This window comes from Merops nubicus, unplaced genomic scaffold (assembly GCF_000691845.1).
Source record: "Merops nubicus isolate BGI_N331 unplaced genomic scaffold, ASM69184v1 scaffold2987, whole genome shotgun sequence".
NCBI classification, from domain to species: domain Eukaryota; kingdom Metazoa; phylum Chordata; class Aves; order Coraciiformes; family Meropidae; genus Merops; species Merops nubicus.
The window spans coordinates 30,837-57,469 of record NW_008620859.1 but is presented as its reverse complement, the minus strand read 5'-3'; the positions used below and the strand labels follow the sequence as shown (position 1 = coordinate 57,469).

Genomic DNA, 26,633 nt, shown 5'->3' with positions numbered 1-26,633 from the left:
TTCTGCAGGAAGATTTTATACCTGAGGGGGAAATAGGCTTCTAAACCAGCTACTCTTTAATAAAACTCCTACATCTCTGACCTAATTTTCAGCACTCATCACTTCTAATTCAAGATTTTATATGTACAAATGTGGATCTGGCATTCTAATGCTAACCATCCTTAAAAAAAAAAGAAAAAGAAATATCGGCCATGGGTAATTTGATTAACCCAGTTTTTCCAGCCGCTGATAGGTATGCTAAATATATATCTAGAGAGGGTAATTTTGTTGATGATTTAAGAAATGCATCCTAGCAATGAACACTGTAAGCTAGAACGCTATTGGTGTCTTCATATAAATGTATCATTGAACTGCATATCCTAATATAGTGGCCAAGGTGAACAGGAGATAGTGCAGAGCAAGATTATTTTCATTTCCCATTTCTCAACTCTATAAATGTTCCCATCTGCCTCTGGATAATGAAGTTATACAGAATCTTATTTATTTTTTTTTCCCTTCAAAAAACCAACTTTGAATAAGCTGCTCTTTTTTTCCTCCAAAAGGGAAGTAGTGTGTTAGTCATGAAATGTATGAGTAATATTGTCAAAATTTAGGACCTAATTATCAAGGTAGAAAAATATTTTACCCATTTTTGTAAGAATTTGTACCTTTTGTTAGCCTAGAGAGCAAACTTGTGGACACAACGCTGCCAAGTCGTCTAAGGGGACATTACTTTTAACTAAAATTTTAAAACCTGAGTAGAAGGCAGCAAAACACTTCCAGCAGCTAGGCTGTTCCTCTCCCCACTCACCATCTGGATATTGTCAGTAGATTATTTTTATAAGCCCATACTTCTGGAGTATTTCCTCTTTCTCTCATGATATGCAGGATGAAGCGCTGGGGGAGGCATATGTAGTCCAGCTCCCCTGTCAAGTTGAATTCTTTCTTTTTTCACTGAAGGTATATTTGACTCATCAGTCATTTATTTGGTCCCAAGGCTCAAATACTTTATACTGTTTGCTTGCTGATCCTATCAACTTACTGCATAGAGCCACATGTTCTGGTGGAATAGTGGGCTGGAGTTGACAGGGAATGTTTCAGGGGTGAGATGTGAAGCAGAGAGCAGATGTGGAGCCATCAAAGACTCTGAGGTTACTAAAGGACAGTTTTTAATGGGAAGAAGATGAGGAGGAGGAGGAGAGGTGGTAGAAAAACTCTAGCAAAGAATGATAAAAAAAAGTATTTGATGTGAAGTGATGCCACAAATGCACACCTGCCACTTCAACCCCAAACTGGAGCAAATTACAAAGCCTTAGAAGAGGAGCTGTAGGCAGGATTTCACAGTTTGGACAGTATAGACTTCACTGAGATTAAAGAAGCAAAGATTTTTGTCTTTAAAATAACATTTTTAAGGACTTTATCTTAATTCACAGTGACTGATGCATATTTGGGTGACTGTAGCCTTTTTGTGCTCACTGTGTATACAAAGACTCTGCAGTTCTGCAGCGTTACTGCCGTTAGCTAAGGAAATTTGCTATTTGAAACAGTACATAGAAAAGATGCTCCCACATGCAATTCAAAGTAGAAGCTTACGTCTTTTTGCTTTCTTAAATCCTGTAGGCACTTTGGAAGACATTGCTTACAAAAATGTGACAGATAATATTGTATTTTGTTGACAAAACTATTAACTTCACAGCAAATATGCTTAGCATCTTCCCTTGTGTTCTGTGTTACAGTGATTTCAGATAAAGTGAATTTCTAAGCTTAACTACATGTGATATTTATTTTAATTGGCGATCAGATTGAATAAAATTCACAATTTGTTTCACTCAATATTGCATGCATTTCCAGACCGTTTTCTCAGTAGCAAGGCTCACAGTAATGTCCTTTTCCTACTGCTTTTTTGCCTTCTAATATGCCCTCAATTGCTCAGGTTTGATAGTAATTGTTGCTTGTACTTAAGTTGTAATTAAAAGTAACTTGATTAAGCTACTACACAAAATTCAGAAGTCAGTAAACACTACCCTAGTTCTGTTTGTCTCTGCCCTGGAAGAAAATGAAGGAGTTTATGTAAATTTAGGTGTATCTATTTTGGGTTATAAGGAGCTTACTTGGGTATAGTTTTAACTGGGTTTGGGGCAGAGCTGGCAGTTTGTGCTGGGGTGACCTGTCACTGCTTTGTGGCAGTGGAGGTACAGAAACTGCTTGTGGGCATGCTGGCAGCCAGCAGAAATTGCAGAGGAGTAAAAAGCCTTCAATGATTTCACATTAAACAGAACAACTACTTTTAAAATATTTTGCATATATGGATTTGTAGTTGTGCAATCTGATTCAATTTATTAAGAGAGATGTGTAACTTGCTGTTACGATGTGTTGCTCTGAGGAATAAAGTTTTGCGTCTTTCACTGTTACCTTTTTTCCTCTTTCTGGCAGAATTCGGTTTGTAGTGAAAGCATCAGGGAACATGTAGCAATATGGGCCCTTAATCTGAACCATTTGGTGGTGGGTGGAGGAAAAAGTTGCAGAATGGGCAGGATCCATGTTAGACTGCAGTGAGACTGTTACTGCGATCCCATATTTAGTAAGTAAGGTAGAAGATGTTTGAACTGACTTTGTTTTCTGAAGATTTCCAGTGAAACTCAGTTCTTCCTTACTTTCTGAAAACCACAGACTTTTGCAGATTCCGGTGTTTTAGTGGCTGTTGCTTCAGGTATAGTTGTAGTTGTCAGTTTTCACTTTTTTGGTCTATTTATTCATGTTTGACTGTGGCTACGCTGCTAAAGCTGTGGGTTTATTTAGTCTTTCTCCCCTGATGAAAAAACCTGAAGCTGCTGTGTATGGTTCAGCTTGATTAAATATATTTAGACTTCCAACCTCTTATTTGTTTTTCCATTTTGATATTTGTCTTTGTTATGTGTCAGTGAATGTCATATGTGTTAATGTCAGATTTTTAAGAAACTGGAGGTGAAATGTTGTGTCTGCATAATCCACATAGGTAGTTTGTTACCACAATACGAATTTTCATGTCGTGTTAATAACAAATAGACCATCTGCCTTCCAGTATTCCTCCAGCTAATGGATAGTTGAAGAAATGGCTTTGTAGTGGATGCCAGAAGCAGTGCAGGATGACCATACCAACACTTTATTTTCTGCAGTGTGGATAACATGACCATGTTCTGTATGCACATACCCAGTGAAAACCTGCTCTGCTGCTGAATTTCTCAGTCCTGTTTTGCGTCCTGTCTGTCTATAGCTTCCTTAACACCTCATTAGGAGCAAACTCAGAATCATAACATCTCTGCAGGACGAGAGACAAGAAAATGTACTGATATTTAGCATTGATATGTAATGATTCAGCGTTTTGTTCTTTCCCAAAGATTTAATTGATACTGCAGCTTTGGAATAAAGCACTTTGCTTTTTAGAGCCTAGCAACAGCCACCCCCCTCTGGCCTGCAGGTTGAAACATCTTGGCACTACAATAGCCCATTTGTACTTGCAGTAAGCAATTCAGGTGATTGCACATTAAAGTGTGTTGAATACTAGGGGGCATTTTGCAGCCTTCATTTCAATTCCTGAACATCTGCATATTGCTATTGTTTTTGTCTTTTATTTGTGCTTTATTTGCTTAAATATAGGCTTCGAAATTTTAGTTAGTTTGTAAGAAAGTCTAAAAATGCATTAGACTGTTTAAACGTTACTCCATGAAGCCACCACCTGTTGCTCCTGGGACATTTGGTGTGATTTATTTTATTTTTGGTCAAAGAAGGGCCAGAAGTCCAAGGGAAGTCTACAACAAGCAAGTAAATGGGGGTAAATGAATTGTTTTGGTAGGAGCAAGTTGTGCTTTTGGGCTTGCACGGTGAAAGGAGGGCACATTGTATACCAGGAAGTGTAAAAGGAGAAGGTGGTGGTGGAGCAGGTAAGGTCCCTTTCCTGTGACCCTTCTACCTACATTTTGCCCTGTACAATGAGACGTTGTAATGTGCTCCTTGAGGATGCACTTTACTGGAGATGTTGGACTGTATAGAACAAATGGTTTGGATTTTGAGGTGCAGAGACTGCTGAGAGGGAGATGAAGTGGGTAGATCAGCTTTAGAACTGAAACTTTTGGAACTCAGTTTTGGGAGGAGTGGGAACATACTAGAAGAGGGCCAGAATTGATCAGGGAGGGCAATAGGATATCAGGAGCAGCAGCTCTGAGGAGACAGATGGAAAGAATGAGGACACTTGGCTTCAGATAAAATCTGATGAGGGAAGGCCGTAACAGCAATCCTTAAACATAAAAAACACTGTTGCCAAGAGAAAAAGATTAGTTTTAATTCAACATCAGTGGTGGAAAGGAGAAAATAAAATGTTCTGAAATGCAGTAGTATGTAGGGTGATTATTCAGAATGGAGGAGTTTCCATATTTGAAAAAGGACAGGAAAAACTTCTGCCTGGAGTGGCAGTCGGGTGAGCAGAGCCTACCATGAACCAGATGATCTCCTGTGGTCTCTTCCCAAGCTCCTCTTCGTACGATTTTATACTTGCTTCTTTGGAGAGAGCTTTTTGTATAATCACAAGCAATTTGATTTGCAGTACAGTATAAATAACCTCAGGACACTGTTTTGGTTACCAGTGTTGATTTCCTCAGCTCTCTATTAAAACTGAAGGGTCAGTTGAGAGCTGTCTGTGTTTTCAGATAAAATCAAGTTCAGCTGAAATGCCGTGCAGTTGGTGTGGTGGAAATCATCTGCACTAAACCATGTGATGTGGTGCTCCTGATATCGTTATCAATGCGTAGAAATGATGTTGTATCCTTTCTCCCCCCACTTTTTTTTCCTACATTTTTTTTATTTTGAGTAATACACCTGGCAGAACTTTCAAATATTTCTGTAAAAAAAAACAAGCTGGCATCTCTGCTGGAAATCTTTCCAGTTCCAGTAGAGCTGCACTGGTAAATTATCATATACTGGTAGAGAAATTGAGGCTGATAACAGGAAGGTTACATGGCATTGTCCTGTGGCTGTCTTAGGCTTTCCTGTATATAACGTTAACTTCTTGAGATTCATGAGATAAAATGAAGGTTTTCCTTTCTTTTTAATCTAAAAATTAAACATTTATTTGGGGATTTATCTAATTCCAGATAATCCTAAATCTTCAAATAATTGCTAGCTTCTTTAAGCATTGCTAAGTTTTTCTAGGATATCGAGTTAGCATGCCCTCTTAAGTCCTCATTGTCCTTTTGGGAACTGGGATATTATTTAAAAGTTAAATCATGTAGTTCAAATAAAGATGTCCAGTGCCGTCAGAATAACACCCAGCATTCAATCTAATTGCTTTTCAGTTCACAGTGTAACCTAATGATTGGCAATTGAAAGGAACAACATACTGCCAGTTGGGCAGTATTGAGATTTTTGGTTTTGATCAGCAGATTTTCTATATAAAAAGGAAGGCTTAAAGTTTTTCTTGATCAATAGATTTTCTGTATAGAAATCTTAGTGAAACAGCCACTGCTATTCACATACATAGAGAAATGGTCTCTTGCTGTAAGCAAACGTAATTATCTCTGGCAGTGAAAGGTACCACCTGGACTTGATTATGCGGCTGGTCACATTTTATTGAGACACTGACATATTCCCTGTGGTCTGAGAAGAAAAGAAGATGATATCATTGTGAAGTCTTTGCTGGGTCAGTGCTCTTCCTGTGAATGCAAACACTTTCAAGGTGGGGGATTGCCTTCTTACTGTCCTTCTTCAGCTGCAGCATGCATTTCTCTCAGCATTGTAACCCCTTGGAAAATTCGGGGCATAGTTGTTTGTAGCTTGGGACCTGGTTCTTTTTGTGCATTAGGAGAAAATAGTGGTAAATCCCTTTGTTAAATAATTAGACCTATAGACTTTGAAGAAAATTGTATTCCCTTTCCTGTACTTAAAACAGAGGCTAGGATGTCTTTATATATCCAGAATAAAGGTTTATTTTAAGTCACACAGAGCACTATTATATCTTCAGACGTAGTACAAGTTTATTTAAAATACTTCAGATGGAATTGGGTGAAGATATAAATTGTGATGTCATTCACACACAATGCTGTATAACAGAGCAAAACCTGTCTCTTGTGACTGAAACTGAGCAACTATGGAGGTTTATAAGAAAAAAATAGTGGTGGTGATCTTACTGATTTTGAAAGAAAATGTCATAATTTTGAGAGATCCTCTTGCAAACAAGAGGTTGTTTAATGAAAAAAAAAATAAATTTCTTGTGTAGATATCTCCATTCTGTTTATATTTTGAAAGAACTCATTTTACAGACAATTCATCTGTTGAAAAGAGCTTATTAAAACCAAGGGGTGTATGAAGGAGTAGGTCAGTCCTCTCTGCGATAAGTATTTGAAGACTGAGAGCTCAGTGTTAGGAAGAAGCAAGATATGCAAGCTTTCCTAAAAGGAGAGCTTGCACCAAAACCCCCTTGTAACCAAAAGGAACAAGGAATGATGACTTCTTTTGCACTGAAGTATATAGTGTAAAAGGTATCTCCTCTCTCCTCTCTGTCTGGATTTAACAGTTTTTGGAATTTGAAGAATGGCCTGTTTGAGAATCTGGAGCTTTTGTCCTCTGTACGAACGTTTCTGTGGTTCATTATCCATTTTCAGAATAGTTAATGATTGCCATCCTTTTCTTAATGTGTCTCCAGAATGACAGAGGAGAAATGCTAAATGACAGTCTCATCTCTCTCTACAGTAGGTAGTTAAGCAAGTTGCATGTCACAGAAAAGTGAGTGCTTGAAAAAATTAATTAAAATAATCCTTAACACTTTAAAATTTGATTAAGTGTAAGATGCTTTGATAACTGAAACCCACGAGTGTGAATCAGGCAATCTGTTTTCTGTTCCTGACTCTGTCATTGCCTACCTGTCTGCCCTTGAGTGATTTGCTTATACTAAACATTTTCAAAAACATCCACAGTTTTGTTATTTTCATATCTTGGGCATTTGGTTGAATATCACAGTCAGCTGCTTGGATGTTTGTAAGTGATCAAAAAGCAGTAATTTCACAGGTTATTGCGTGACAGCAGAACTTCAGCTGATGACACATGCAATATAGTCTGTTGCAAATTAACATGTTTAAACAACCTTCACTTTGGCCAATGCATTTTACTGGATTTTATGCTCTGTTGATAAGCCAATTCATTCATAAAGTACTGCAGTAATGCTGAGCTTTTGCCATCCGTTTTCCATGCTGCAAATAAAAATTGTATTACAAAGGTCTTTAATTTTGAAAATCTCAAGTGTTCAAACCAGTTTCTATCAAATTTACAACCCAGATAATATATTTTGCATATGTTCAATGTCTATTTGGCTCACTTGCAAAGGATCTGAATTAACTAAACTCTTAAGTTCTTTGCCCATCACTTTCTGGACTCAAAACACTAGTGCACATGTGCAACATTTTCTGGACCTTAGATAAGGGATTTTATGTCTGGCACTTGCAGATGCTGCTGATTCATGAAATACTGGAAGTATTCAGTATGTTGCTTTAGAAGACCACACATAGAAGAATGAAACAAGAATCTTTCTTGTGCGAGGATGCAATTTATACTTCTGAAATTTTGACTTGCATCAGGAATTGCTGAAGATCCAGAGTAAAAAGTTTCAGAACACTTAATTTTCACGTGATTTCTACATGGTGATCATGGACTGAATATCTTTTTTGAATATAATGCATTTGCAGGTGGCTTGCTTGTTGACAGATATTTGTCTTTCAGAACTTGGATTTATTGAGGTGATTTCTAGAAATCTCACTTGATTATTTGTTGGTAGATCTGGCTGTGTGCTGTTTTTTGACAGTTTAACTCATTAAATTAACTCCTAAGTCATATGATTGCTTCAGTTGCCTCACATCGTTCAGTAGCAGTTTTCCTTCTCTAGCAATAATAAGATGTAATCATTTGCATTAATAGGCCATTAAAATGGGATGGGCTTTTGGACTTTGAGTGAATATGTAGAGAACACATTAGCACTATTGTAAAATACTGTTATGTTGTTTCTGTCTGATGCTGGAATCAGGAAGGCATTGGGCTTTGCCATAGGTGTTTCCACAATGAAAGATTGCGTAACTGAAAGAATTGTTATTAAATAGATAGATCTGAAAGAGCCTTTTCCAGTTCAGAATAGTATGCAGTTGTTGAACATCAAGGTGAATACTTTCACAGATACTTGGAGCTATAGATATTTTTTTCAAAAATCTTCTAAGCTTAAAATAGACTCGAAGAGTAGTTCAGTGATTTTGTGTGTGTTTGCCCTGTTTCTTACCCTCTTCTGGGCAATCATTTGATAGACCCTTGTTGGAACTCATATTGGCATTCTGATGTGCTGAAGCATTTGGATGCTGGCTAGATGTCAGCATAACTGACATCCAAATCTCTTAGAAAGCTTTGGAAAGCTCACCTATGGCAAATTTATGACTTTGCAATGTTTAGTGTAGAGGAACAGTGAATTGCTTGTTTTCCAATAAACTGTGGAGTCACAGAGCGAATCACAGAGTCGGTCATTTTTCAGTGCCTCCACCATCTGCCTTGAATGTAAGTTTAGCTTGTATCCTGATGTTGGCAAGTGACATTTGAACTATCCTCATTAGATTTATTTTAAAACTATAAAAGGCATTTGACTGTCTGATGTAGCGAGTAGGAGCAATATGCTTGGTATTCCCATAGTGGGGGGAAAAAAAAAAAAATAAAAATAGCTGAGCTTAGAAGCCAGCGTGGACTGAGATATGACAGTGTTCTTCAATCCCATGACAAAGAACTCAGAAAAATGAGCTGTTTGGCCTGAAGCTGTTGTGCATGTAATTAAACATGTACATGTGGTCAGGTACCCCTGTGAAAGTCTAATACCTGGGTGGACCTAAACATAGTACAAAAATGCTATGAAGTTTTGTTTAAAAGTACTTTTGTACCTTCTTACGGTATAATTTTCAAAATGGATGACTCAAGTTCCTTTCTGTTGAAAATGTCCAAAGGCCATAATGCCTATAATATTTAAAAAGTTAAAAAAGTTCAGAAGCGTTTTTACTCCTAGAGAACTGTGCAACCCAATCCAGAACCAGTGTCCTGTTATCTGATTTGTTATATGTTTTGTAGTTCCATGAATAACATTTATTCTGTGTCTCTGAAAGTAAAAGCTGTCACAACTCACACACCTTGATGCCAACAGCATGGATCTGTATGGTAAGCACTGTGTGGCATAGGTAGAGATGCACAGATATGCACCTGTAAATGCTCCCTTTGATAGCAAAAGTGACATGTTCTTACCCCAGAATGGAAGGAGGTTTAGCTCCTCATTAGCACAGACCACACAGTCACCACTCTATTCTGATGAGCCATGTGTAGATTTTTCTGTCAGGCAGAACTGGCTGATGGTGTTGGGCTGACAGGAAGCCCTGCCTCCCATGAGAGGTCCATCCTCAATGGACTTGATGGCTGCTGTGGGGGGTGAGAATGACTGGCCAAAACCCAGGCAAACAGAAGCAGCAGCAGCATGTCACATACTGGCTGACCTGTATCTAGCGTCCAAAGGTCACGTTTAACCAGAGCTTTCCACTGCTTTTGTGCTGTAGGGCAGTGTTACTTTATGATTTAGGAAGCATATCTGAATAGACTTACCTCAGTTTGGGCCAGTACCGTGGTCACTGTGTGACAAGAATGACGGCAGTGCCAGATTTCTTGTGACCCATCACTGCCACAAAATTAATTTTAATATCAGTGCTAAAAATATGCCCAGAATATCCAGACTGTATAGAGAGTGATGGCAGATGTGGCAAAGGACACGTCACTGATCTGCTTTCTGGAGGCTTTGCAATGGACCCTGAAGAGCCTCAAGTGGTTCTGTATCGTATCCTGCACTAAGCTGCATGTAGTAAACTGCTTACACCATGAGAATGTTTCTCTTACTTATTCTAACCTCCTGATAAATATTTATACTCACTTGGACTTGGATTTTTTTTAATTTATTTTCAAATCAGCAAATTTCTTGCAGTCAGTTCAGGCCACGGGAAATCTGCTCGGGCAGGTTGGAGACCAGCCAGTTGAGCACCCTAATTAACAGTAACATGTAATTAAAATTTAAGCAGATGTGGCTTGGGCAGGTGGTATTTCCTGAATGCGTTTTATTTGCTGTGGGTACACACTAGATGTGATGGGTACAAATAAATACTCCGCTTGCAACTGCAAAAATTACTTGTGCATATGCTGAGCAGTTGGTCTGTGCCAGTGCTGTGCACTCGCCTGGCACGGCTGGAACTGCCACATCTCCACTCCTAATGGACTGAAACGAGTTCTGCAACCCTGAACATATGTAAACATTTTTAAAACTCAGTCTGGACCAAGTTTATGGGTAGGAAGAAAGGCATATGCATGAAAGTCTATAAATATAATAACCCCATATGATGCATTTCTTGCTTTCTTTTATGATGATCTGCTAACAGCTACTGCTGGAAGCAGCATATTAGGTAAGATTTGATCTTAGGTAGCTTTGAAAAAAATGTTACCTGGTGAATTCATTGTGACTCTCTAAGTTTGAAAGCAGCTGCTCAGCTGAAAAATTGTCCCATAAAAATTCCAAAATGGTATTTTTTATTTCTTACCTAAAATCCCAGTAATTGCTTTATCAACAATTTCAGTGAACTAGATGAAAACAGACTAAAAATTGAAAGTAAAAATTTGGGGATAAGGAAATTAGATAAAATTCTAACTCTGCAAAAGTGGAATGCAGATTATTTGCTTTAATAGGCCATGTTTAAGCCATTTTGCACTCTCATTGCAGTACAGACATTAAAGCTTTAGAGAAAAACAAACCAACGACACTTGAAGTTCTATTTGAGGGAAAATTTTGTCCCTGTAGACTTTTAAAATTAAATCTGTAGAAACCTACTGCAGTTTTAGATTTGTTTAGAGGAGGGACAAGGGAGTTTGTAGCAGTTTGATAGAATTCTCTGATAAGGAATTGTAATACGGTTATGTTATTCCATCTTTTGATTCTTAAAGTGACCTAGTGTAATTTTTCAGTATAATTTGAGCAGTGTCCCTGTGTATCACCATCAATGGGCAGCCGGCTTATTCACAATACCTTGTTCTCTTCTTCCACAAGCTGTCTTGAAAAAAACATACCCTTACAGCAGATGACTTGCCATGAAGCTTCTGCAGCCCCATGTTCAACATGGTTTCCAATTTGAAAATGGAATTTCTGTATTTTGTGTGTTTTCATTGACCTTTTATAGTCATCTGTTAGAGACTGGTCTTTTGAAGCTGCAGAGGCTACGGAAAGCCTGGCTTTATTATAGATGTTTGGTTTATTTCAAATTGTTTTGCTTGCTTTAGACTTTGAACCTTCAACAGTCATGGTCTGCTGTTCTTTCCTTTCCAGGACATTCAGCTAATCAGGCAGTAAATTATGACTTGGAATTCTTGTATACACAGGAGAACTAAGAATCTGTCTTCATTAACATATTCTTGATCTTGTCATCATATCAAAGTGGGAAAACTTTACCTTACTCAAGTGAAGCAGGCTGAGCTTCATACTTCATGAGTTTTAAGTGCAGTTTTGGTGGCGTGTCATTGTTCGGTTGGTGTTTTGTTATGGTAGGGGTGTTTTTTTTTTGGGTTTTTTTTTTTTTTTTTTTTTTTGGGTTGTTTTTTTTTTTTTTTTTTTGTTTGTTTTGTTTTGTTTTTTTGTGTGTGTGTTTTTTTCTTTTTTTTTCATATCAGGAACTGAGCCTATTTGAGATGAAGCAGAATACTCACAAAACAACTGTATATCTTGTTCTGGAGCACATTAGTTCACTACCTGATTTATATTAGAACATAAAGGCAAGCAATTTGTGGAAATCTCTTTGAGAGCATCCAGTAAAGGCACAGTGTTTTTCAGACTTCTGTATTTATTAAGTTCAATTCTAACCTGAGACCAAATCTTAAGTCTGCGTTAGCTCCACTTCAGTAAATTGAGCAGATTTACAGCAACTGAGATGTACCTATTAACTTTGTGGTTATTCCTATTGACTAAATCTGAACAAGCAGCTGAATGAGGTATCTTTTTAATGTCAGTAAGGGAATCAAAAATTTGGCTGATGTTATTAAGGGCAGTATTGTAAATGGAAATTGGCAATTGCTTTGCTGTTGATTCCTACTGGGGATGCAGCTGCTTCCAAAAGTGAGAAACATAATCATGCCGAGGGCCTCTTTCTTTTCACTGCTTAAATCTTACTACTATGAATCCCAGTGCCCTGGAAGTTCTAGGAAGCAAGTTAATTGACAGTTTGTAGAGAAGGACTGTGAAGTGCATGTGAAGTGTTGGGATTTTTCCAGGATGAACTGCCAAACCTTACACTTCTGCAGATTTGGTTTAGTTTAGGAAATACTATTTTTACATATTATACTTGTTATCCAACTAGTGTGTAATAAAAATGAGTTAAATTACCTGTGACTTTAAGTCCATGCAGTCAGCAGAATTATAGAAAAGTGTAAGTCAGTGATCATAAGAAATATGAAAAAAAAACCCAAACCTCTTGCTGATGATGTTCATAAAATTTATCAAAGCATTTTAATATGTGCTGATTTATTGTAATATAATGTATGCTCATAAATTGAAATTTGATTTTAAAATGCTATAAAGACATTATGGAGTAAATAGTGAATGTGCTCATTTCTTTAACTTAATCAGATATGTTGTCACAAAACTTTCAAAGACATGTTTATGTAATTATGAAGTGGAAAGTAACTTTACTTCTATTACTAAGGGAGCAATTTTCTTATTGTATCTTCTTTTTAATGCTTAGTGCCTTTTCTTTTAAAGTACTTTTTGTTGCAATGTGCCATAACCTTCTTGGGCTGAGATAAGTTTCTTCAATTATTTATTCTATTAATGCTTCTGTCACCTGAAGGAAGTGCAGATATTCTGTTAATGATTGTGTTAATCAAACAACTTTCTGTATTTCTGCACTGCCCAGGTTTATGTCATTACATTAGCAGGCACAGGAGATGAAATTGGAAACTTCTAATATACTACAGATTGGATTAACTCATCTGTTTTGTGTAGACTGCTTGAAGACTTAGTCTAGATAATTTAAAAAGATTAAATCTGCAAGACAATTATTCCTCCAGACAGGATTTCTGAAGACTTTAACTAAGTTCAGTGTTCTCATAAAGATTTTTGAACTTTGGACACAAATAACTTTGCTGTTGCAACGTGGCCTGGGGTACAACATATTTTTTTAAAGAAAGTTTTTTTTATGTATTTTTAAAGTCCTTTGGATGTTGGAATAATTATTTACCCATTAATGTGATGATGGACGTCAGACCTTTGAGTGTCATGTAGCATTTTTGAGCCTTTTTTGGGCTATAATAGGTGTTACAACTTCGCACATTGCCCTTGTGAGGTTTTGATATGATCTAGGCAGCAAGTGTTCTTTATTTAAAGGTCTGTTGAACCACAAGACAATTTAGTTGGGGTGGATAAGGGAGTCTTTCTGTTTGCTTGCTGGCATGAGGTTGTTGGTGGCCTTAACCCTGGGGTTTGGTGCGGACCCTGATGGCAGCAGTGCTGGTACCTTCAGCCAGCAGCATCCTGCCTGTGGCATCGCGGCTGGGTTCTGAATAGCACAGAGGTGCCTGCAGAGCTCTTGGTGGGATTCACAAATACCCATCCCTTGCAATTGTGGGTTTAAAAAGACTATGAGTTATTAAACTGTTGCTTTTGATGTATAATTCAGAGTTCTATTAAGGACTCTAAAGCATCAAAATATAAATGGCCCTTTTGTGAAGTGGAAGTTGTGAACAAGAGTTTCAGGCAGTATCAGTATCTCTGTGCATGGAAATAAATACCTCTGGGATCCTTAGTTTTGTTTCTCAGTCCCGAGACCTACACAGACAATAATAATAATAAAAAATATGTTCACAAAATTCAGCAAATATTCAATAAGATTTTTGTACTGCATGTGGATAGTGCTTTTCATTCCAGTCTTGGTGCTTTTTATTTCTGCCCTGCTTTGCTTACAGAAGTGCTTGCCTATGTAAGTAGGGAAAGTCTTTAGTTGTCCCTTCAGCATGTTTGTCCTCTGAAGTTATCTTCAAAATACTCTCTACATCTCGTATCTTTTGGCATGTGCTAGGAGGAGGGTGATCCTTCAGTGCCATCACCATTTTCATCCTATGGCCCATCTGGTAGCAGGTGTTGCACAGTGATCCAAATCTAGTGATACAAGCCCAGACCAACCCATCTGAAGTTGGCCTGTCTGGTAGATACCGCCAAAATAATTTCCAGGCTCGTGTCATACGCTTGCCAAGCTGTTGGCTGAAGTGATCTTTCAGTGCAGGTAGGACATCTGAGAAAAACTTTTTGACAGCTAGTTCAATATCTGGGGGAGCAGTTCCATGCTATTTATCAAATTTGCTTTACTTGATGAATTTAAGCCAAACATATAATGACTACTAATTTTCAGCATCGTATCCTCCCTGAGGTCCCTGAAATTTTGCTTCAGATTGTATTCTTCATACTCAGTGGTTGGTTAAATTTGATGGAATATCAGAAACTTGGTCAGCACGAGAGAGATGAACTTTGAAGCAATTACTGTGATAATTTCTGTAGGATTCTTTAATTTAGTTAAATGTTTCCTATAAATATATTTGGTCTTATTTTTATTTCCCAAAAAAGTGGTTGGTTTTGTGTCATAATTGATAAGAAATTATTTTGTTATTTTTAAATTATTTTATGTTGGGTGGTTCTTTTTTGTTTGCATGTTTGATGATCCATTATGAATAGAATTATGGACTGATGCAAACTAAGGTACAATTATCTTGGTGGGAAATAAAGTAAACTGTGTTTACTTGTTTTTTTTTTTTTTTCCAGAGATTTGTTACAGTCCCCTACAGAAGATGATGTAGATGTTGCAATGAAAATTCTGGTTCAGTGGACATCCCAAGGCCTTGAAGATGTCCGGCTGGCAAATTACTCTGTTTTGCTTGACCTACCAGGCTCTTCTTCAAACACCGTAACTCTGAAAAGCAGCGGTGAGTGCTTCTATCCCAGTGGACAGCAGTGCAACAGAGAGCCCAAAACGCTTCAGAGCCAAGACCTCCTGTACTCGTATGCAGCTTACTCTGCCAAAGGAACTCTTGAGGTAATATGGCCATTTGTCTCTCATTTGTGGTGAAATAATGTTAGAAAGCAAAGCTTTTAATTGAACTTGACTGGCAAAGTACATCCAGTGAAATGCTCAGCCTTAAACATATTTGGGTAAAATATGATGTTGCCAGTCTTGATTGAAACTTAAAAATTATTCAGACATGAATTCTTCATATGATTTATTTTTTTTAAAGTATCTGAGTTTCTGAATTGCATCTTTTTCTTGATGTAAAAATCTGAAAGCTGTATTTAAAGCTACCTTTTACTCTTGTTGATGTGTAAGTGGTACTGGTTTGAGGGACGCCTGCAGGAAAGGTAAGATGAGGTTTTCTGCAGTGAGACTAGTGGGAGTCCTGGGCTAATACCTGGAGCTGCTGAATTAAGGTTGTGGTTCTCGCATACTTTCTTCTGTGGCAACTCAGTTGACACATCTGCTTTCTTGCCTTTTGAAAATACTGATCTGTGGTTTTATCTTACTGCAACTTTTGTTAAGATGTTTTGTCAGCAAAAAGATGCTGCCTGTTGGGATTTGTTACTTGCAAAGTGTTATAAGATCTCAGATTATCTTGGTTTATCCTTCTTACTGTCTTCACTGGCTACCTTCCTGTATTTGCTTTCCAAATATATTGGGGGTGCTCAAAGGGGTCATAGTTTCTGCTTACTTTCCTATCTGAGATAGTATATATCTCAATAAATATTTCTGAAATACAAAAATTACAGTTTCACTGCTTTACGGTTGTCTTTCTCCTTTTAAAAATTATTCCAGTGGCTTTGGGTTTGAAGAATACCTCTTCCAAAATACCCTTATACTTTGTGACTATCTTTTATATTTATGGCCTGTCAGTTAGTGGGTTTCTAACAGTGAAAGACAACAGTTTTGTGTTTTCCTTTTGTTTGTGACAGTGTTTGCTCATAATGTTTATTGATAGCATGTAATGCACTGTGAACATCTCATAATGAGTCAAAATGGGTAACGATGGATGATATTAAGTCACCCATTTTATGGACTATTAATACATATTTTAATTTTGGACTGTAGAAAATACGAGGGCTAGTGGAAAGCTAGATACTGAAGTTTCTCATCCTGAAGCCCACAAGCTTCACCTTCTCTTTCTTGAAAGCACTGAAACTTTTTTAGTGCAAGACATTTATTCCTGAAGGGATGAGGAGTGTGGAGTCCTTGCTCTTCTTTTGGAGAGAAACTTCTCTCCATCTCTTCTTTCTGTGTATGTTACATTCCTGTTTTCTCATGGCAGTTGTCTCCATACAGCTTCTCTTCAGGGGCTTTATCAATCCAACAACTTCATCTCACTTCTTAACAACAAGCTTTAACGTGAAAGATGCGAGGGTAGGTCCTAACACGTATGATGTGTGCTTTAACTTTTTGATGGGCAAGTAAAAGTACTAATGAATGGGTTTTGCCTCTCACATGTATAGCTTAGAAACTCAATATGTAATATTATTTATCTCATTGTAACTTAGTAAGAGTAACTGTAATGAGATAAAAGTACAGTTGTGGTCTTCAAGATTTCATTTTATGAAAATCAATGTGTTGCTAACAAATTCATCAGATTAAAGGAAATCAAATTTTCTGGGGAAAATCATTGATGTTATTACCAGCAACACATGTACCACTTTCAGTTCTATTTCAGAACAGTTTTCTATATGAGTTTGCGGAACTGGGGAGCCCACACACTGTGTTGTACTCATCACTAGGGTTGGACTTTGGCTTTGGCAAATCGTGAAGCCCATGCGTGAGTCAAAGAATGACTATGCGCACGATTTAACGGTCCATTCTTTGAGATATCTAGCACCCTCACAAATCCTAAAATGTTCTGTTCCTCAAGAGCTCTCCCCAAAGTGTTCTTAGATCTGGAGTTTTGCTTAAAAGGGAAATCTCCCTATTTGCTTAGGCTACAGATAAGTTGGTAGTTATCTAACCTTCCAGACTTTAAATCCTACACAGTAATCTCTACTATTTAAACTAAAGGAAGCAGAAAAACTATAAATAAAGAGTAGCAGGTGGAGAGTGTTGCTGGGTTCAGGCATCAGAGGGTGATTTGATTGCTTGCAGTGGAACTACAAGTTGCATAGTTTGAATATCTTGCAGTGGGTTGTGATTGCAAAGTCATGAGGATTTTCCTGTTGAAAAGTATTCTTGTAACAGCTCCTTATAATCTGAATAATTTTCTCTCAAATGTGACACATCCTTAGTGGAAAATTTCTGTGTCACATAATCAAGTTGAATTGCTAGTATTGCTTTGATGCTGCTGCTTCATTGTATCTCATTTGTATGTTTGGTTCGCTAAAAGTTCAAACAAATAAAACCATTAAGCTCTTGCAGGCTGGCTACCAGCAGAGCTACAGCTCTGCTTTCATGTCGACAAGGTTATTTGTAGAGTCACAAGACTCATTTTCTTTGACCACCTGTCACATCCATTCATCATGTGGCCATTGCGTATGAGCCATCCAATTTGTGCTTTCTGGTAACAGTCTTAACAGCATTTGTTGAGTAAAAATGTGAGCATTTGTGATCTGAAATCTACTTCAAAAACCTACTTAGTGCCATTGTGATGGATGGTGCACTTGACTGCTACTCTATATTTCATCCGGCTTGGAAAAGGTGACACTGTTTACCCATCACGGTGACAGGCAGGTCTCAACAGTTCTGGAGAGGGCTGTGTAGTGGGTTTTGGAATAGATATTGCAGCCGTTATGTAAATAATATATTGTAGACTGGGTCAATACAAGGAAAAACTGACATAGGTAAAATATATTTTTATTAAAACTTAAATATCAGCCACCTTTTGTGGAGTTTAAACCTTTTTTGTCATTTGCTTGATGAAAACAGGGAAGCCACTCTGGCCAGCAGAATACACAGACAGATATGAAGGGAAATCACCTTGCAAGAGATGTACGCATTGAAGCAAACTGTGTTGTCAGGCAGCATCCAGCCAGTCTCCCAGTGAGCGTCCTGTGGTGAGCTGAACGTGCTGCTCCCTGCCTTCACAGCACATGGTGATCTGAGGGCTGTGGCTGCGTGTGCTGTCACTGGCTGAGCTGGGAAGATGTCCCCGAGAGCTGCGGAGAGGTGTGTGAGAATCCTCACACGTCCAGCGTCCTCCTTGCAGTACCACACTAGTGAGCAGTGTCAGGGTAGTGCATGCTGTGGCCTCTCTGGTGACACGCACGGTGGTGATCCCCTGAGTGCAGTGGCCTGTAAGTAAGGGTACATCCTGGCTGGAAGCTCAGCAGGAGGCTGGGTGGTACTCAGGTCATCTGGGTGGTTGGTTTTTAAAGCAGCCCTGCTGAGTACAGCAAACCTCAGGAAGAAACAAGTGTGTAGTTTTGGTGTCACAATGTTCATTTGCCCTGGTCCCTGTTTCTTTAGCAGCTGTGAAGAAAAAACTCTTAGCAGCTTGAAATGCTGGGGTTTGAACCCCAAGCCCTGAATTAAGGTTGACATATGGGTGATTCCCACAGCCCTTCATACAGAGGGGGTGAGTTTGCCTTATAGCTTCCCCCCAGGGTGCGGCCGGCCCTGCAGGGAGAGCCATAAGGGAAGTGAGCCCCAGGGATCCAGCATTGAGCTGACAAAGGTCAGGTGGCTGCTTGGGGATCAAAGCTGGGACCACTGGCAGGGAGTCAGGAGTGTCTGTCTGTGGAGTGCACTGCACAGAGCTTCCTGGTTCAGGGCAGACCTCCTGACTCTCCCTGGAGCTGGGCCCCAGTCTGTTTAGACCTTTGTGGAACGAAGGCCGATTGGGTGAGAGTTGCCATGTGGGCACCTTTTTCTTATATGTTTAACTGGCTGGTTTGGCTGTTTCCCATGCCAACTGTGGGCAGCCTTGGTTCACTGTTTGTACCACCTGTTGTGGGCCGAGTCACATCTTTTGTGGGATCGTTGGGGGTGGTGTCATTTATGTACCAGCTGATTGACTTGTTTGTACCCCTGGCAATCATTCATGCAATGTCCTTTTTACTTACAATACAGTCTGTGTATTGGTTCATCTTCCTGCTGGCTGTATCATTCTTGTTGGGCCTGGTCACTGGCAGAACACAGCTGTACTGATTGGTGTGTTGGAACAACTTTCAAGGACAAACTAATTAAAGTAAAATGAAGATTATATTTGCTTTGTATTCCCTGGGTTGGTTTTTTTTTTTTTTTTTTTGGTTTTTTTTTTTTTTTGGGTTTTTTTTTATTATTATTCTTGCGTGACCTGAAGTTTTCCCCATCTTCCTTTCACCTTAAATTGATTCACTCTTTGCTTTCTGGAAGTGCTAAGGAACGTTTGGTAATCCTAACTCTGCTTTCATCATTCAAACAGAGAGGTACTTGGTGTCCTCTGGGATACAGCATTGTCTTGTGCTACACAAGTCTCCTCTGCCTCTTCGGGAATAGCCGGCTGCTGAATGCCCCAAGTCCCTGTTGGTTCTTTTGGTCTTCCGTCCTTCCTTTTTCTTTCATCGTGGACGCTCTCAGCAAGCCCATCAAAGCATCACCTTGTTTTCCCAGACCTCATACGCTGGAAGGACTGTGTTGGTTCAGGAACCAGGAGATGATGCAAGGAGCAGACAAGTACTGGCTTGTTCATGAACTGGGAATGCGCCTGTGGGCAGGAGCTTGGTGGTTTTCTGCCCAGAAAGGAATCATGCCCATCTACAAGGCAGTTCTTTCAATATCTGCCTGTGTCTCCTTTGTCCTCTGACCTCTCACCTGTCCCTGTTCACTGACTGCTCAGGTTCCTCTGCTGCATCCCCTCACTTCCCTGCCAGTGTCCAAGTTCCCTGGCTGATTTACCCATTTCTAGGTTCAAAGTGTCTGCTGACTTAAGGCATTTATACTCCCAACTCAGCCAGTGGTATCTTGGATTAGTTCTGGAGAGGCTGCAGGGAGCAGACAAGTAGAATTCCAACTGTTTGCCTCTATCTACAACATGCAGAAGAGGTTCCCTATGTCTGTGGATGGTGTATCAGCCTGTGCCGGTTCATTTGTTTTGGTGACATTTTCTCAGCTAAATGAGAACCCACCGCAGAGATTAATGCCACCTGAAGCAATATGAGAAGTACGAGCCCATCTATTAAGTTCACTCCCTGGTCTTCCCACCATTCTTCAATCTTGGCAAGATGGCAATAAGGGAAGCAGTACTCAGATTGCTGTCAGATGCTCTTTCATCAGGAGGGGGGCTTAGTCGTCGCATTCCCCATTTTCTTATGGCTCTGCTGAGGTGTTTTCTCTCCCCATCTATCCCCTTGCGTCCCAGGTCCTTCACTCTGCAGGAAGATGAGAGTCTTCCTCTCCTCTATGCTCCCCACTTGTGTGCCCTACAGTCCCCTCCCTTCTCTGCTAGGTTGTTACAGTACTTCAGCACTGTTCCCTTGCAGTACTTGCAGCTCTCTACATTTCTAGCTCTGCACCAAAAGGTTACGAGTTCCTCTGGAGGGACAATGCATCGGGAAGTCCTTGACCCAACAGCTTGCTTCCATTTGATTCGATTTCATTGTGCTGGAAATGTGATTAGTGCACCCTTATTATCTTTTATCTTCCCCTTAGCGTATCAGTGGTAATTTCTTTAACAATATTTCTGAATTAAGATTGGTGTCAGCGGGTTGGTTTTAGAAAATTTCAGAATCTTCCCAGGTTATTTTTATTCCCAGGCAAAATTTCCAAACGGGCCTTCTGCAGCATGCTTACTTGCACATCTTGAATTCCAAAGGCAGAGAGTGCATGTAATTTAGACTAAATAATCGCAGCATCTCACCCAAAGTCTTTCAGTCATTTTTGATGGCACATTGGTGCAAAATATCAAGCTAGGGAGACTTTTCATACGTGGGTATGTTTAATTCCAGTAGGCATGCCAATTTAGTTCATTATTATCTTTATTAAAATTTTCTAAAATTTCTTCTCTGAAGAGACATGTACTTGCTAAAATGAATCCCTAGCAACTGAAATCAGTTTGCAGATGGTTAGGGCTATGGGCTGAATAACACATACGCACAAATAAGAATTATGCAATTTTTTTTGTATCATACAGACATTTTAGAGGAGCTTTATTTGTCTTTTATTTATAGAAGAGTTTCTGAGAAACCTCTTCCACAGATAATCATAATTTAGATCACTGCTTTGCATACCAAGTAAGCACAGCGAATTTTAAAGACAATCTCACTAAGAATATGGATTTTAGAATAGACTTGACCTTTCAACAGAAAACAACATTCAACATTAAGTACAGCATAGCTGCCACTCCATTATAATTACATATAGAAAGCTGTGAAATGCAGTGTGAAGGTTATATAAGTTAAAATTTCAGTCAAGGGCTGCAAAAACAATCATCGAAGAGATGTCCTGCAGAACATCCTGTCAGTTTTCTGGCATATATCACATACCATTCATAAATAAAGTTGTACAGTTCCCTAAAAATAATAGTAGTTCCTCATGCACAAAAGCCCAGTTAATATTACTGCAAGATTTTCTGTATCACCGAAGGGCAGGGTTTCAAAGATGCAGATGACTCCTGCTGCAAAGCCTTTTGCTGGTTTATAATTGCAAGTCAATGCTGTACTAATGTTTTACTACAATGTCACCACAAATATTTTATTAGCAATAATGTTATTAATAATGAATGAGAGGGTTCATATGCAAAAAAGCCAAAGGTTGAGGGTGTCTTGATCTCTGCAGATATAACAGTACAATGAACACTTCCACACCACTGCACACGATCAGCTAAAGGCATTTTTCAGTGCTCTGTACAGTGTGTGAGAGGGAGCAATGTCAAACTATAAATATTATTTATATTCCAATTACTTGCTAAAAACTAGAGGGTGCAAACACTGAGGACTTACGAAATGGATTTGGTGCTTTATTAAGGTTTTGGTGCAAGTAAAATTCCTATTGAAATCAATGGGAATTATATTCTTTTAAGAAGAATTGTGTTTTGTCTGTTAGTAGTCACTGTGAGAGAATGCAAGTGGAAGTAACATCTGTAAATGGACTGATCTCCAAGAAATATGTTTCTTATCAATTAGCCTATTCATAATTAAGACCCAGCAAGTTGCAATTACCTGTACAATTCAGTAGATACCTGGATTAATATCTACCCAGTTACTCTGCTTTCATGTCCATGTTTTATGGTCCTGAATACAAAGGTGTTTCAAGTCAAGGAGAAATCCTTCTGCCAAGTCACATTTTACTTTGGTAGTCGTGTCTTATCGGCTCCCTGTAATTTTTTTTACATCTTCTTCATGAATGTGAACCTATCAACAATGTACATGTGTTCTGTGTAAGTTTGGAAAGGCAATATCCTCCTCAGAGGAGGAATTCCCAGTAAAAAGCTGCTTCTGCTTGAACTGTTTGGTTTGGGTTTCAGGGATCTTTTTCTTTTATATTTCTCCAGTGTTTTGGAGTTATGTGAATTCCTCGAAGGGACCTTGCTTACACTAAAAACAAAAGCAAAATTTTCCTCCAACAGAGACTATAAAGCAAATACTATCAGTATTTTAAAAAATGCTAGGATAGGAAAACATGAGAACCAACTACACCTGTTATAATGTGAACAATAATAAAACATTTCCATATTTATATAATACTCAATTGTCCCTAAAACTACTTACATAACTTCATTGTTTTTTAAAAAAGTAGTTTCATGTGTAAATGATAAAGAAGTGATTAAAATCCTACTCAGCATTGTGATAGTGATAAGTGATTGTAAAATACAACATGGATTAAACTATTGCTTTTTCTCAATTTTTTAGTTTATTTTTGAGGAGAAGCAAATCTTAAAATTTTATAAGGATACTAGCAATACTAAAGTATCTGTAGTTGGAGGCAAATTATAGCTTGCAATGGCTGTGCATCCTATACCCGGGAGCCTGGTCATAAGATTCTGACCTGAATAGTCCCAGGCATCAATCAGTCATCCATAAAAATATGTTTTAGAATAACTGTATGTAATGGTTTGAAAACAAACCAGTGAGAGACTCCAAGTCAGAAATACAATTTAATAAGAAAAAAAAAATAAAAGCAATAATACAAAGGAAAACCACAAACAGAGTCAGAATACAACCTGATACTCTGTAGTTAGGGTGGTGGTAGCAGTCAAGAAGAAACAGTGGTCTCGTAGAAAAGATCTGGTAGCTCTTGTCCTCTGGAAATCCAGTGGGTAAGGCCCCCCGTGCTGTACTGAACCCCAGTTTATATCCAGGTGGGAGCACTTGGCTCCTCCCCCTGGGTGGAGCATCTCACAATGGGTTGGTATCAGTCTATGAGTCATGCAGTGGGTCCTTGATGGTCCATTAAACAGAAATAGCTCCTGGGGGGAGCTCTGTATGAGTCATGGGGCGAGGCATGGATGGGCCCATTAACAGGGAGGAGGACTCCTGCTGGGTGGGAAAGGTGTTAACATCTCCCCTGACCTTGAACTTCTTTCCTTATCTGTTATAGCCTGGGGTGTGAGGTCTGTCCTGGGCAGCTGGTACCCAGGATTTTCTTAACAGCCCATGAGCACTGACATAGAGAGTATAGAATATACAGTTTTGGTTCTACCCACATAAGAATACACCGGTCCCAGCCCCTGTAACCATGACACTGTATTAAGATAAATTTAAACAAAGAGAACAAACCACTTTTCTGACATACTGCGCTTGATTGTTTTTGAAAATAGAGGAAAAAGTCCTAATAATGGTGGTGTCCGTTGTGATTTAGAGCTGGCAGCTGGAAAGAAGCAGGAGTGACTATTTTAATCTTCGATGCAGCATGATAAATTTTATTATTTGAAGCCTTAGCAATGTGTTTTATCTTCGGAGTTATCTGTATCTACTGGTATAACTTTTACAGACAGTATTGGACAACATTTTATCAAAATCGTAAAAATTGATTTTTTTTTCTATCTGTAATAATATCACCTCCTTGAATGATTTTCTACAGGACTTTTTTTCTTTTTTGTAAGTCTTTTTAATATTTTGAAATGAAAGTAGCATTGAGATTCCAAAGCAAGTCTAAAGATTTCCTATCTGTTAGGATGTGGTAATATGAAGTTCAAATATAATCTTCTAAGATGACCACTTCGAAAGAGTGGAAATCAGTCCTTAAAAAATAATGAAAAAGCAGATAGAACAGGTTTTAAATGTGATCTGAACTAGTCGAGGATAAGGCTGCCATTATATATATAATCTGGTGAGGACAGATTTTAGTGGCTTGTGTGGCTTCTTTGTTGAAGAATTTTGGTTTAAAGCAGCAAAGGATGTACCTCTCGAGAGACTGCTTTGAAGAATGCTATAAACCTGGACACAGAGCCTTCACAGTAAGAAAGACCAAAAAGTGAAGAAGACCTCTGTCAGAGAAAACTCTTTGAAGCAAATGTCTTTTGAAAGCCTTTCAGAGCAAGATGAAAAAATGTGCAGTGAAACAGCTGCTTGAAAAAAATATAGAACTGAATTCTTAAAAATGTAGAAAAGAATAATAAACAAACAAACAAAAAAGACCCAGATGCTAACTGTAGGCAAATTGAAGTTTGGAATCTGTGTGCAAATGGCAGAAGGGCATTGGGTGGGCATGTAAGCTGTCAAAATGCCAGAACCTGTTCACTGGCTGGACTAAAATGTCCTGAGAAATAGCTTTTGTGCAGAATTTCACTTTTAAGCTCATTGGAAATACAGCACTTCTGACTGTGTCCACCAGTTACAATCCCAGGAGGAAGGTAGCCCCTTAGAGATGATAAAAAAATGAGCTCTAACTAAAGAATGCTGAAAATACTGTGGTCTTCCTTTTTCTTCCTACAACTAGGCATTGCTATCTTTTTTGATATGCTGTCTCCTCCGCTAAATACAAATAAATGTCATGTCTAACACTTCATGTAATGAATATTAGTTAGTGTTTTTCTCGTTCATTAGGAAGGCCTTAATGCGAATTAATTGTGAGATTTATCAGTTCTATTCTCATATCTTATGTTACTGTGCTCTGCGCTTGAAAGAGAAGGTGACTAATCAATCACCAGCTTGTGACGGGCCCAGGAGTAGGTGTGTGTGAGAAAGAAGGTGCCTCAAGGAATTTATCTTCTTTCCACTGAGTTATGTTACCATACAGAGTTAGTCTTGTCTCCTATGAGATTCACTGCTTCACACTCATGTCTGCAAGGGGCAGACAGAGGTGAGTAAGGATAGAAGAGGTCTGACAATGGCTTCAGCTACTAGAGAGCAAAGGTGCTTAAATATGCAAGAAAGCTCCTGCTGCATTGTCATCCAGGAGAGATGTTCCTCCTACTACAGGTCAATAATTGCCATGCACAATCTTTACTTGAGGGGTATTTAGAGGATGGAAGTACTGTCAAAAGCAAGAAATTACATGACTGGCAAAAGAATTACTGCATCGTTCTAACCAAAACTTTTATTCCAGAAATGTTTACATGTCTTCATCCATTTTGGCCTTTTACCTGTGGAACTCTCTTATGCCCTAAGTCTAAAAGAAAATATTACAATCATGCAGTGCCACAAACTAAAAATCTAGAATGAGAAATTGTGTCAGTATGGACAGTGTTAGGCTCTGGTGGGTAAGACTGACTCTTTCAGTTCAGTTCTCTGTTTCAGACAGTTTAATGCCTGTAGAATTGCTCTGACTGAAATAAATGTGATGTCAGGTGAGATTACTTCTTCATCCCATCTAATTGTTCAGATTCCAGAATCTCTCCAGACTTTCCCATATTTTTTAGATCGTGTGAACATTTTTCTGTCTTCTCTTTTGAGATGTAGTTTAACAGGATGCCACTGTACAAGGTGAATGGTTTACTCAGCCCTTTCCTAAAAAGAAACAATTTCTTTCTTTCTTTTGCCTGTAATTTCCCCTTTTCTCCAGGATTTTCCATCCCTACTGAGAGGACCAACAAAGTTCACAGTTTCTCCATGTTTTTTTCTGCCAACACTTAATGGAGATGAATGCTCAAAATGTCTGTGTGAAATTTGGCACAGTTCAGGGAAACCTTTGACCTAACATTTGGAAAGACTTGGGCAAAGGTGAGGTACTAATTAGACTATAGCAAGGATACATGGTGAGGGCCTATCCTGAACTTCCATTTAATCCTTGATCCTGTTAATAAAACCAAAACATTTTTAAAATTAAGGTTAGCCGTTTCTGAAAGAAAAGGTAAGTGGTGGTGCCATGTAAAAGCCTTTAGCTGACTAAGCAATACAGAAGACAGTATCACATTTAATAGCCAAATGGTAATTCAAAAATATTGAGTGCATTTTTAAAAAGAAATTTGAAAGCCTGGGAAGAAACAAAAACAAAACCAAAGAACGACTTGGTTTTCTTCTTAGTACAGTTTTATTATGTATGATACCTGAACCACACACATGTCTCTTGTAAGATGTCAGCTTTCCAAAGCATTAGGTGAGGGAAAAATGGAAATATATACTTATGTAATCACGTAAAGCTGTGCTGTTCTCACATATGACCATCTTTATATTTGTCATGGAATATAATTTTTTTGGTCAGTCATTTGGGCCACTTGAA

General features: G+C 38.5%; 1 protein-coding gene across 1 annotated transcript in view; it reads left to right on the top strand.

Moving 5' to 3' along the window:
• Positions 1-26,633, top strand: part of LOC103776709 (inactive N-acetylated-alpha-linked acidic dipeptidase-like protein 2) — a 70,270-nt gene that overhangs the window by 32,048 nt on the left and 11,589 nt on the right. The window contains exon 2 of the mRNA XM_008944231.1: positions 14,855-15,125. Within this exon, the coding sequence (XP_008942479.1) occupies positions 14,855-15,125 (271 nt within the window). The remainder of the gene's footprint in view (positions 1-14,854; positions 15,126-26,633) is intronic.